Below are 12,704 nucleotides of genomic sequence, written 5' to 3' on the forward strand. Positions count from 1 at the left end.
CTTGTATCCAGTGTATTTATATTTGTATCCAGTATAATTATACTTGTATCCAGTGTGTTTATACTTGTATCCAGTGTAATTATTTGTATCCAGTGTATTTATACTTGTATCCAGTGTGTTTATACTTGTATCCAGTGTATTTATACTTGTATCCAGTGTGTTTATACTTGTATCCAGTGTATTTTACTTGTATCCAGTGTATTTTACTTGTATCCAGTGTGTTTATACTTGTATCCAGTGTATTTATATTATGTTGGTGTCACGTACAATAGCCACTGTTGAGTGAACCTTAGAATGCTGTGTATCCACTGTATTTATACTTGTATCCAGTGTATTTTACTTGTATCCAGTGTGTTTATACTTGTATCCAGTGTATTTATACTTATACTTGTATCCAGTGTATTTATACTTGTATCCACTGCATTTATACTTGTATCCAGTGTATTTTACTTGTATCCAGTGTATTTATACTTATACTTGTATCCACTGTATTTATACTTGAATCCAGTGTGTTTATACTTGTATCCAGTGTATTTATATATGTATCCAGTATAATTATACTTGTATCCAGTGTGTTTATACTTGTATCCAGTGTATTTATACTTGCATCCAGTGTGTTTATACTTGTATCCAGTGTATTTATACTTGTATCCACTGTATTTATACTTGTATCCATTGTATTTATATCTGTTTCAGTGTATTTATATTTGTATCCAGTGTATTTATACTTGTATCCAGTGTATTTATACTTGTATTCAGTGTGTTTATACTTGTATCCAGTGTATTTATATTTGTATCCAGTGTGTTTATACTTGTATCCAGTGTGTTTGTACTTGTATCCAGTGTATTTTTACTTGTATCCAGTGTGTTTATACTTGTATCCAGTGCATTTTTACTTGTATCCAGTGTGGTTATACTTGTATCCAGTGTATTTATACTTGTATCCAGTGTGTTTATACTTGTATCCAGTGTGTTTATACTTGTATCCAGTGTGTTTATACTTGTATCCAGTGTATATATACTTGTATCAAGTGTATTTATACTTGTATCCAGTGTGTTTATACTTGTATTCAGTGTATTTATATTTGTATCCAGTCTGTTTATACTTGTATCCAGTGTATTTATATTTGTATCCAGTATAATTATACTTGTATCCAGTGTGTTTATACTTGTATCCAGTGTAATTATTTGTATCCAGTGTATTTATACTTGTATCCAGTGTGTTTATACTTGTATCCAGTGTATTTATACTTGTATTCAGTGTGTTTATACTTGTATCCAGTGTATTTTACTTGTATCCAGTGTATTTTACTTGTATCCAGTGTGTTTATACTTGTATCCAGTGTATTTATATTATGTTGGTGTCACGTACAATAGCCACTGTTGAGTGAACCTTAGAATGCTGTGTATCCACTGTATTTATACTTGTATCCAGTGTATTTTACTTGTATCCAGTGTGTTTATACTTGTATCCAGTGTATTTATACTTATACTTGTATCCAGTGTATTTATACTTGTATCCACTGCATTTATACTTGTATCCAGTGTATTTTACTTGTATCCAGTGTATTTATACTTATACTTGTATCCAGTGTATTTATACTTGTATCCACTGTATTTATACTTGAATCCAGTGTGTTTATACTTGTATCCAGTGTATTTATACTTGTATCCAGTGTGTTTATACTTGTATCCAGTGTGTTTATACTTGTATCCAGTGTGTTTATACTTGTATTCAGTGTGTATATACTTGTATCCAGTGTATTTATACTTGTATCCATTGTATTTATATCTGTTTCAGTGTATTTATATTTGTATCCAGTGTATTTATACTTGTATCCAGTGTATTTTTACTTGTATCCAGTGTGTTTATACTTGTATCCAGTGTATTTATATTTGTATCCAGTGTGTTTATACTTGTATCCAGTGTATTTATACTTGTAATCAGTGTGTTTATACTTGTATTCAGTGTGTTTGTACTTGTATCCAGTGTATTTATATTTGTATCCAGTGTATTTATACTTCTATCCATTGTATTTATATCTGTTTCAGTGTATTTATATTTGTATCCAGTGTATTTATACTTGTATCCAGTGTATTTATATTTGTATCCAGTGTATTTATACTTGTATCCAGTGTATTTATACTTGTATCCAGTGTGTTTATACTTGTATCCAGTGTATTTATATCTGTATCCAGTATAATTATACTTGTATCCAGTGTATTTATACTTGTATCCATTGTATTTATACTTGTATCCAGTGTATTTATATGTGTATCCAGTGTGTTTATACTTGTATCCAGTGTATTTATATCTGTATCCAGTATAATTATACTTGTATCCAGTGTGTTTATACTTGTATCCAGTGTGTTTATACTTGTATCCAGTGTATTTATACTTGTATCCAGTGTGTTTATACTTGTATCCAGTGTATTTTTACTTGTATCCAGTGTGTTTATACTTGTATCCAGTGTATTTTTTCTTGTATCCAGTGTGTTTATACTTGTATCCAGTGTGTTTATACTTGTCTCCAGTCTATATATATTTGTATCCAGTGTATTTATACTTGTATCCAGTGTATTTATAATTGTATCCAGTGTGTATATACTTGTATCCATTGTATTTATATCTGTTTCAGTGTATTTATATTTGTATACAGTGTATTTATACTTGTATCCAGTGTATTTATACTTGTATCCAGTGTGTTTATACTTGTATCCAGTGTATTTATATTTGTATCCAATGTGTTTATACTTGTATCCAGTGTATTTATATATGTATTCAGTATAATTATACTTGTATCCAGTGTGTTTATACTTGTATCCAGTGTATTTATACTTGCATCCAGTGTGTTTATACTTGTATCCAGTGTATTTATACTTGTATCCACTGTATTTATAGTTGTATCCATTGTATTTATATCTGTTTCAGTGTATTTATATTTGTATCCAGTGCATTTATACTTGTATCCAGTGTATTTATACTTGTATTCAGTGTGTTTATACTTGTATCCAGTGTATTTATATTTGTATCCAGTGTGTTTATACTTGTATCCAGTGTGTTTGTACTTGTATCCAGTGTATTTTTACTTGTATCCAGTGTGTTTATACTTGTATCCAGTGCATTTTTACTTGTATCCAGTGTGGTTATACTTGTATCCAGTGTGTTTATACTTGTATCCAGTGTATTTTTACTTGTATCTAGTGTGTTTATACTTGTATCCAGTGTGTTTATACTTGTACCCAGTGTATATATATTTGTATCCAGTGTATTTATACTTGTATCCAGTGTGTTTATACTTGTATCCAGTGTATTTATATTTGTATCCAGTGTGTTTATACTTGTATCCAGTGTATTTTTATCTGTATCCAGTATAATTATACTTGTATCCAGTGTATTTTTATCTGTATCCAGTATAATTATACTTGTATCCAGTGTGTTTATACTTGTATCCAGTGTATTTTTACTTGTATCCAGTGTGTATATACTTGTATCCAGTGTGTTTATTCTTGTATCCAGTGTATTTATATCTGTATCCAGTATAATTATACTTGTATCCATTGTATTTATATCTGTTTCAGTGTATTTATATTTGTATCCAGTGTATTTATACTTGTATCCAGTGTATTTATACTTGTATCCAGTGTTTTTATACTTGTATCCAGTGTGTTTATACTTGTATCCAGTGTATTTTTACTTGTATCCAGTGTGTTTATACTTGTATCCAGTGTATTTATACTTGTATCCAGTGTATATATATTTGTATCCAGTGTATTTATACTTGTATCCAGTGTGTTTATACTTGTATCCAGTGTATTTATATTTGTATCCAGTATAATTATACTTGTATCCAGTGTGTTTATACTTGTATCCAGTGTATTTATACTTGTATCCAGTGTATTTATACTTGTATCCAGTGTGTTTATACTTGTATCCAGTGTATTTATACTTGTATCCAGTGTATTTTACTTGTATCCAGTGTGTTTATACTTGTATCCAGTGTATTTATACTTATACTTGTATCCAGTGTATTTATACTTGTATCCAGTGTATTTATACTTGTATCCAGTGTGTTTATACTTGTATCCAGTGTATTTATACTTGTATCCAGTGTATTTATACTTGTATCCACTGTATTTATACTTGTATCCAGTGTGTTTATACTTGTATCCAGTGTATTTATACTTGTATCCAGTGTGTTTATACTTGTATCCAGTGTGTTTATACTTGTATCCAGTGTATTTATACTTATACTTGTATCCAGTGTATTTATACTTGTATCCACTGTATTTATACTTGTATCCAGTGTGTTTATATTTGTATCCAGTGTATTTATACTTGTATCCAGTGTGTTTATACTTGTATCCAGTGTGTTTATACTTGTATCCAGTGTATTTATACTTGTATCCACTGTATTTATAGTTGTATCCATTGTATTTATATCTGTTTCAGTGTATTTATATTTGTATCCAGTGCATTTATACTTGTATCCAGTGTATTTATACTTGTATTCAGTGTGTTTATACTTGTATCCAGTGTATTTATATTTGTATCCAGTGTGTTTATACTTGTATCCAGTGTGTTTGTACTTGTATCCAGTGTATTTTTACTTGTATCCAGTGTGTTTATACTTGTATCCAGTGCATTTTTACTTGTATCCAGTGTGGTTATACTTGTATCCAGTGTGTTTATACTTGTATCCAGTGTATTTTTACTTGTATCTAGTGTGTTTATACTTGTATCCAGTGTGTTTATACTTGTACCCAGTGTATATATATTTGTATCCAGTGTATTTATACTTGTATCCAGTGTGTTTATACTTGTATCCAGTGTATTTATATTTGTATCCAGTGTGTTTATACTTGTATCCAGTGTATTTTTATCTGTATCCAGTATAATTATACTTGTATCCAGTGTATTTTTATCTGTATCCAGTATAATTATACTTGTATCCAGTGTGTTTATACTTGTATCCAGTGTATTTATACTTGTATCCAGTGTATTTATACTTGTATCCAGTGTATTTATACTTGTATCCAGTGTGTATATACTTGTATCCAGTGTATTTATACTTGTATCCATTGTATTTATATCTGTTTCAGTGTATTTATATCTGTATCCAGTATAATTATACTTGTATCCAGTGTGTTTATACTTGTATCCAGTGTATTTATACTTGTATCCAGTGTGTATATACTTGTATCCAGTGTATTTATACTTGTATCCATTGTATTTATATCTGTTTCAGTGTATTTATATCTGTATCCAGTATAATTATACTTGTATCCAGTGTGTTTATACTTGTATCCAGTGTGTTTATACTTGTATCCAGTGTATTTATATTTGTATCCAGTGTGTTTATACTTGTATCCAGTGTATTTATATCTGTTTCAGTGTATTTATATCTGTATCCAGTATAATTATACTTGTATCCAGTGTGTTTATACTTGTATCCAGTGTGTTTATACTTGTATCCAGTGTGTATATACTTGTATCCAGTGTATTTATACTTGTATCCAGTGTGTTTATACTTGTATCCAGTGTATTTATATTTGTATCCAGTGTGTTTATACTTGTATCCAGTGTATTTATATCTCTATCCAGTATAATTATACTTGTATCCAGTGTATTTTTACTTATATCCAGTGTGTTTATACTTGTATCCAGTGTATTTTTACTTGTATCCAGTGTGTATATACTTGTATCCAGTGTGTTTATTCTTGTATCCAGTGTATTTATATCTGTATCCAGTATAATTATACTTGTATCCATTGTATTTATATCTGTTTCAGTGTATTTATATTTGTATCCAGTGTATTTATACTTGTATCCAGTGTATTTATACTTGTATCCAGTGTTTTTATACTTGTATCCAGTGTGTTTATACTTGTATCCAGTGTATTTTTACTTGTATCCAGTGTGTTTATACTTGTATCCAGTGTATTTATACTTGTATCCAGTGTATATATATTTGTATCCAGTGTATTTATACTTGTATCCAGTGTGTTTATACTTGTATCCAGTGTATTTATATTTGTATCCAGTATAATTATACTTGTATCCAGTGTGTTTATACTTGTATCCAGTGTATTTATACTTGTATCCAGTGTATTTATACTTGTATCCAGTGTGTTTATACTTGTATCCAGTGTATTTATACTTGTATCCAGTGTATTTTACTTGTATCCAGTGTGTTTATACTTGTATCCAGTGTATTTATACTTATACTTGTATCCAGTGTATTTATACTTGTATCCACTGTATTTATAATTGTATCCAGTGTATTTTACTTGTATCCAGTGTGTTTATACTTGTATCCAGTGTATTTATACTTATACTAGTATCCAGTGTATTTTACTTGTATCCAGTGTGTTTATACTTGTATCCAGTGTATTTATACTTGTATCCACTGTATTTATACTTGTATCCAGTGTGTTTATACTTGTATCCAGTGTATTTATACTTGTATCCAGTGTGTTTATACTTGTATCCAGTGTGTTTATACTTGTATCCAGTGTGTTTATACTTGTATCCAGTGTATTTATACTTATACTTGTATCCAGTGTATTTATACTTGTATCCAGTGTATTTATACTTGTATCCAGTGTGTTTATACTTGTATCCAGTGTGTTTATACTTGTATCCAGTGTGTTTATACTTGTATCCAGTGTATTTATACTTATACTTGTATCCAGTGTATTTATACTTGTATCCACTGTATTTATACTTGTATCCAGTGTGTTTATACTTGTATCCAGTGTGTTTATACTTGTATCCAGTGTGTTTATACTTGTATCCAGTGTATTTATATCTGTATCCAGTATAATTATACTTGTATCCAGTGTGTGTTATACTTGTATCCAGTGTGTGTTATACTTGTATCCAGTGTGTGTTATACTTGTATCCAGTGTGTTTATACTTGTATCCAGTGTGTTTATACTTCCTCTCGCACCTTTGCGTCAGGAAAAGAGAAAGTGTCCGGGGGCCTCGCCTCATTATTGACAACATCGGCGAGATATTGGCGTCTGAGGCTCACGGCTGATTCTATCCCGCCTGAAAAAAGAAAAAGAGAGAAAAAAAAGAGAAAAGTGAAACCACCTCACCAGCCGCTACTCCCCTCTCTCCTCTCTTCTCCCCTCTCTCTTTCCCTCCACTCTGTCTTCTCTCTTCTCCTCCCCTCTTCTCCCTTTCCCCTCCCTCTCTCTCCCTCCCCCCTCTCCTCTCTTTCTCTCTCTCTCCTCCCCTCTTCTCCTTTTTCTCTCCCCCCTCCCTCTCCCCCCTATCTCGCTCCCCTCTCCCTCCCCCCTCTTCTCCTTTTTCTCTCCCCCCTCCCTCTCCCCCCTATCTCGCTCCCCTCTCCCTCCCCCCTCTTCTCCTTTTTCTCTCCCCTCTCTCTCTCCCCCCTCCCCCTATCTCGCTCCCCTCTTCCTCCCCCTCTCTCTCCACTCTTCTCCTTTTTCTCTCCTCTCTCTCTCCCCTCGCTCTCCTCCCCTCTTCTCTCCCCTCCCTTCTTCTCCTTTTTCTCCCCTCCCTCTCTCTCTCTCTCATCCGGCTTGTGACGCTTGTTTCGCATTTCCTGCTGCAGCTCCCCCCCTCTCCCTCTCTCTCTCTCTCTCTTTCTCTCTCTCTCAGGATTGAGGAGTGTGTGTTTGAGGAGAGAGTGTGTGTGTTTGAGGAGAGAGTGTGTGTGTTTGAGGAGAGAGTGTGTGTGTTTGAAGGGCGCACGGCTGTTAAAAACACAACACACACCAAACAAAAAACACTTCTATCCTCCTCGGTGTCGTGGCCACGCGCGCCCCGTCGCCGCGTGAGAAGACCGCGTCGGTGTCGTGTTGTGTGTGTGTGTTTTTTTTTTGGGGGGGGGGGCTCGAGTCGAGATTTTACGCGCAGATTCCGCGCTCGGTCCGAGGCTCTCCGCGCACCGCACACTTCCCCCGGAGCGGATAATCCCAGCGACGCGGCGCGGGACACGGGAGCAGACTCGACCCGCAGGAGGAGCACCGAGAGGCGGATGGCCAGGCGTCGCTGCTCCGCTCCGCGTCCTCCGCCCTGAAGCTCCGGCACCGCGCGCGCTCCAGCCTCACGCGGGGGGAGGAAAAACACCCCGCACACGTCGGGAACATCGCAATATTGACGACCCCAGAACCGCCGGCCTTTCCGCGCCCGGGACCGCGCGCGCGAGAAGAACCGCCCGCAGCACACAACGCGAGGCTTTTCCGGAGCGGGAAGAAGTAGAAGACGTTGACACCGGGGAACGCGTTTATCTCGCCGATCGCAACCGTTATTACGCCGATATCCGCGCGCGAGGCAGCGGCGGCGTGCGGCGTGCGGGCGGCGCGCGGGGGGGGGGGGGGACGCGACGCTATTATGGGATGTGGCGGGACCGCGCAGTGACCCGCGTTCGGCGAAAGGAAGCGGCCTGAAGAGTCCCACACGTCCTCTGCGCGGCGCGGGACCACCTTTCTGCGGGAGGACGAGGATCATGGCGCTGTTGCAGTTTTTCTGATGCGTCGCGCGGCGGACGAGCCCGTGTCCGACGCACGGCCGTGACCTCGGAGCGCTGCGGGTCCGTTGCATAACTATGTAGATGGTTTTAACGTCTGCCATTTTATTCAGATTTTTGGGAAGATAACAGAGACAACTTGGTGTGTGTTTCCCCCGCCGCCGCGTGCGTGTGCGTGGAGGGGCCGCAGCTGCTACGTGTTGCTGTCTTTTCCAGTCACGCACATGACAAAGCTGCGGTGCGTTTTGATAGAATAATAAAGCGTGATGATGGCTGTCACAGTCGCACCGCTGCAGCTTTAATTCATCCCTCTGCACACGCGGTGAGCCTGTGATCCGGGCCCCGCAGCGTCACAGAACCGTCTCCCCGCGCGTCTCCCGGACCCGCATTCTCCCGCAGACATGCCCGTGTTCAACGGTCTGCTCAAAGTCAAAGTGTGCGAGGCGGTGGACCTGAAGCCGACGCCGTGGGCCCTGCGTCACGCCGTGGGGAAGAGCGGCTCCTTCCTCCTGGACCCGTACCTGGCGCTCAACCTGGACCAGACCCGCCTGGGCCAGACCGCGACCCGCACCAAGACCAACAGCCCCGCGTGGCACCAGGAGTTCTGCACCGAGGTGCGGGAGGGACGCAGCCTGGAGCTGTCCGTGTTCCACGACGCGCCGATCGGATACGACGACTTCGTGGCCAACTGCACCATCCAACTGGAGGACCTGCTCCAGAACGGGACCCGGCACTACGAGGACTGGGTGAGTCCACGGCACGCGCGGGTTCATGTGGGCACAATGCGGGTTCATGTGGGCTTAATGTGGGCACAATTTGGGCACAATGCGGGCTTAATGTGGGCTTAATGTGGGCACGGGTGGTGTAGGGTCTGGGTGCATTCACACACGCGCCACATGGGCATGAAAGGGGACCAGAACAGGGCCAAATCAGGCCAACATCAGCATTATACCAGGGCCAAAACATCAGCATTAAACCAGGACCAAAACATCAGCATTAAACCAGGACCAAACCAGGCCAACACAAGCATTAAACCAGGACCAAACCAGGCCAACACAAGCATTAAACCAGGACCAAACCAGGCCAACACAAGCATTAAACCAGGACCAAACCAGGCCAACACAAGCATTAAACCAGGACCAAACCAGGCCAACACAAGCATTAAACCAGGACCAAACCAGGCCAACACAAGCATTAAACCAGGACCAAACCAGGCCAACACAAGCATTAAACCAGGACCAAACCAGGCCAACACAAGCATTAAACCAGGACCAAACCAGGCCAACACAAGCATTAAACCAGGACTAAAACATCAGCATTAAACCAGCATTAAACCACATATGAAGTCACCTCACTGTGCTGAGGTTCTGACTGTAGTTTAAAGTGTGAGAGTGAACGGCTGAAGCAGATGAGAGCATGAACTTGTCACTTACAGAAGCTTAAAAGTCGATGTCTCAATCTTAGCTTTCATGTTCTGGTTTCGATTATTTATTAGTGACTTTGCACCGATGGCAGTCACGATGATGAGCTGGAACATCTCCTGTCTTTAGTGGGACATTCGTGTTGTCGACATCAGTCACCGCCGCTTTATCCAACAATAAACAGGTTTTACAGTCGTGCTTTTTGTGATTTGCGGTTTTAAATCAACGTCACAAACTCACACTGCAGATTAAACACATCCAGAACGATGCGCAAACGTTTGAATCAAAAACACACAACACCTCCCGCGTCTTTTTGTCGTAACTACAGCTTTATCCGAGTCATAAAACCACCTTTATCTCAGCCAAATGCCACGTTTGAACTAAACTCCAGCATGACGTTGAGTTTGGCGTCTCCTCCGGCCACAGACGGCACCTGAATCGGCCACGATACCTCTTCATCAAACTGCAATATTCACAATAATAAGAATAGACGGGCGCAGGAAGAAGATATGGATTAAAAATAGCGCGGCGTGTGGAGATAGGTACGTGATGGAGACGGCAGCGCTGCACATCCTGTTGTTTTCTTGTTGATTGAGTTTAGAGTGGCAGGAAGTTGTCATCGTACGCCGCTTCCTGTCTCATTGTCTCCCGGTGCGGTCGGAGGGAGGGGGGGGGGGAAGATGGAGCAAGACAGGTTACGACACGGTTGTTCTCGCCGCCCAGCAAGAGGTGGAAGAAGTACCTTCGAGTACTCGGCCCGAGCGAGTAGTACCCAAAGTACTCAGCGCGCCCGCGGTGGGAAAGGCCCGTGTTCCTGTGACTTTTCTGGGGCTTGAGCGTCTCCAGGAAAGTGACGGGGGCGAAATGTAAACTACGATCGAGTAAAAAAAACAGGATTAAATGAAGATTTGAACCAAAACAATTGATTTAACTGGAAATAGGTCGCAATAATACATTTTCAAGTGTGATAAATTGTATTGCTGAATATAAAATACATGATTTTTAAAGGTAATATAGACACAAATTTAAGACAATGACAAAAACTTACATCAAATATTCAAAATGTGCAATATTGACATGAGCTGCAATAAATGACCAGTGCAATCAACACTTTTGTAGTTAGTTTGTATCTATAACGACCCACACAGGTTAATTATTCAACCGTTTGCAGCTCATATTTGATCAAATACAGGAAAAAAGCAAAACATGTTCAAAGAAAAAGTATATTGACCTCCAAATATTCATTGAACATAAAGTCAATAAAGTAATTATCCTGACATGATAGAAGAGTTTCTCACAGCATGACATCAAACTCGTCCATCTCCAGTTCATTCACTGGTGTTTTAATGCTCAAAATACCTTAAAAACTTGCATTTTTTACTGTGGTCACATCTTCGCGGATCTGACCTGTAACTTGGCCCTGGTGAAGGTAAAGTAATAATGTCTCCGTGGAGACTAAGCTACCTCACCTCATGTATACGTTTCTGAAATCTTAAAGCTTAAAAGACTGGCCCCTCAAAGCAACAAGTCGACATGTTGTAATCCATGAAGCTCCTCCACATTTTAATATTCCAGAAATAAATCAAATGAAATGATAATGACATTCAGACAATATTATGTCAACAGAAACGTGTTAAACGTGTTAAAACATGTCTTTAAACGTGTTAAAACATGTCTTTAAACGTGTTAAAACATTTCTTTAAACGTGTTAAAACATGTCTTTAAACGTGTTAAAACACTTCTTTAATCGTTAGTTAAGGTTTAATTTTCAAATAAATATGAAATGTTTGTAAAATTAATCCCAAAAGTGCAGAATTTTCACCTTATACACTTATTTAAAAGTTTAAAACATCAGGATTTTCCATTTCATGGCCACAGATCTGACTTGTAACCTGGCTCCGCGGCGTCACCTGCTTGTTTCCATGGAGACAAACTAGTGCTATATAGAGCAGGACTAGAACAAGTCCAGCTCCTGAACCAGGACTTCACTTAAATCCAAAGTCAGGTTTAGAATAGTACAAACCCAGGACTAAACCAGGACTAAACCAGGACTAAACCAGAACTAAACAAAGACTAAACCAGGACCAAACCAGGACTAAACCAGCACTAAACAAAGACTAAACCAGAACTAAACAAAGACTAAACCAGGACTAAACAAAGACTAAACCAGGGCTAAACCAGCACTAAACCAGGACTAAACCAGGACTAAACAAAGACTAAACCAGGGCTAAACCAGCACTAAACCAGGACTAAACCAGGACTAAACCTGGACTAAACCAGGACTAAACTCGGGCTAAACCAGGACTAAACCTGGGCTAAACCCAGGCTAAACCAGGACTAAACCCGAGCTAAACCAGGACTAAACCCAGGCTAAACCCGGGCTAAACCAGGACTAAACCTGGGCTAAACCCAGGCTAAACCAGGACTAAACCCAGGCTAAACCCGGACTAAAGCTGTCCTGTTGCCAGGAGCTAGCTTCAGCGATTGCTCGCAGTCATTTTTCTAAGAGGCCTCTTTGTGTCGAACTAATGGCTTTAAAATGTAAAAGTCCCGTCTAACGTGTCTATGGCACTCGCCTCTGTAATTTCAGCCTGATGAGGTAATGCGAGGTACGGTAATCTAATAACACACCTTCTACTCACAGGCCCAGTTTATGAAAATCTCTGCTTCTACAACTGTCAGAAATATGGTCCGTTTGATGCAGACATTTTGAGTTGCACAAGCGTGACATGAACAGACCTGTCCCATTATTCACCATGTTCAATGTTTATTCTGACCT

The 12,704-nt window shown here is 38.9% G+C and overlaps 1 protein-coding gene across 3 annotated transcripts in view; it reads left to right on the top strand.

Moving 5' to 3' along the window:
* Nucleotides 1–8,766: 8,766 nt before the first annotated feature.
* The window catches only part of prkcea (protein kinase C, epsilon a), a 74,114-nt gene continuing 70,176 nt past the window's right edge, over nucleotides 8,767–12,704 (top strand). The window contains exon 1 of one of the 3 annotated variants that reach the window (XM_072455532.1): nucleotides 8,767–9,250. In XM_072455532.1, the coding sequence (XP_072311633.1) occupies nucleotides 8,906–9,250 (345 nt within the window). In that variant the 5' untranslated portion in view covers nucleotides 8,767–8,905. The remainder of the gene's footprint in view (nucleotides 9,251–12,704) is intronic. The other 2 variants (XM_072455531.1, XM_072455533.1) reach the window with 2 other exon arrangements.

The sequence above is a fragment of the Eucyclogobius newberryi genome, unplaced genomic scaffold, assembly GCF_026437365.1.
Source record: "Eucyclogobius newberryi isolate DKJ021-1_F unplaced genomic scaffold, fEucNew1.0.hap1 SCAF_20, whole genome shotgun sequence".
Taxonomy (NCBI): Eukaryota; Metazoa; Chordata; class Actinopteri; order Gobiiformes; family Gobiidae; genus Eucyclogobius; species Eucyclogobius newberryi.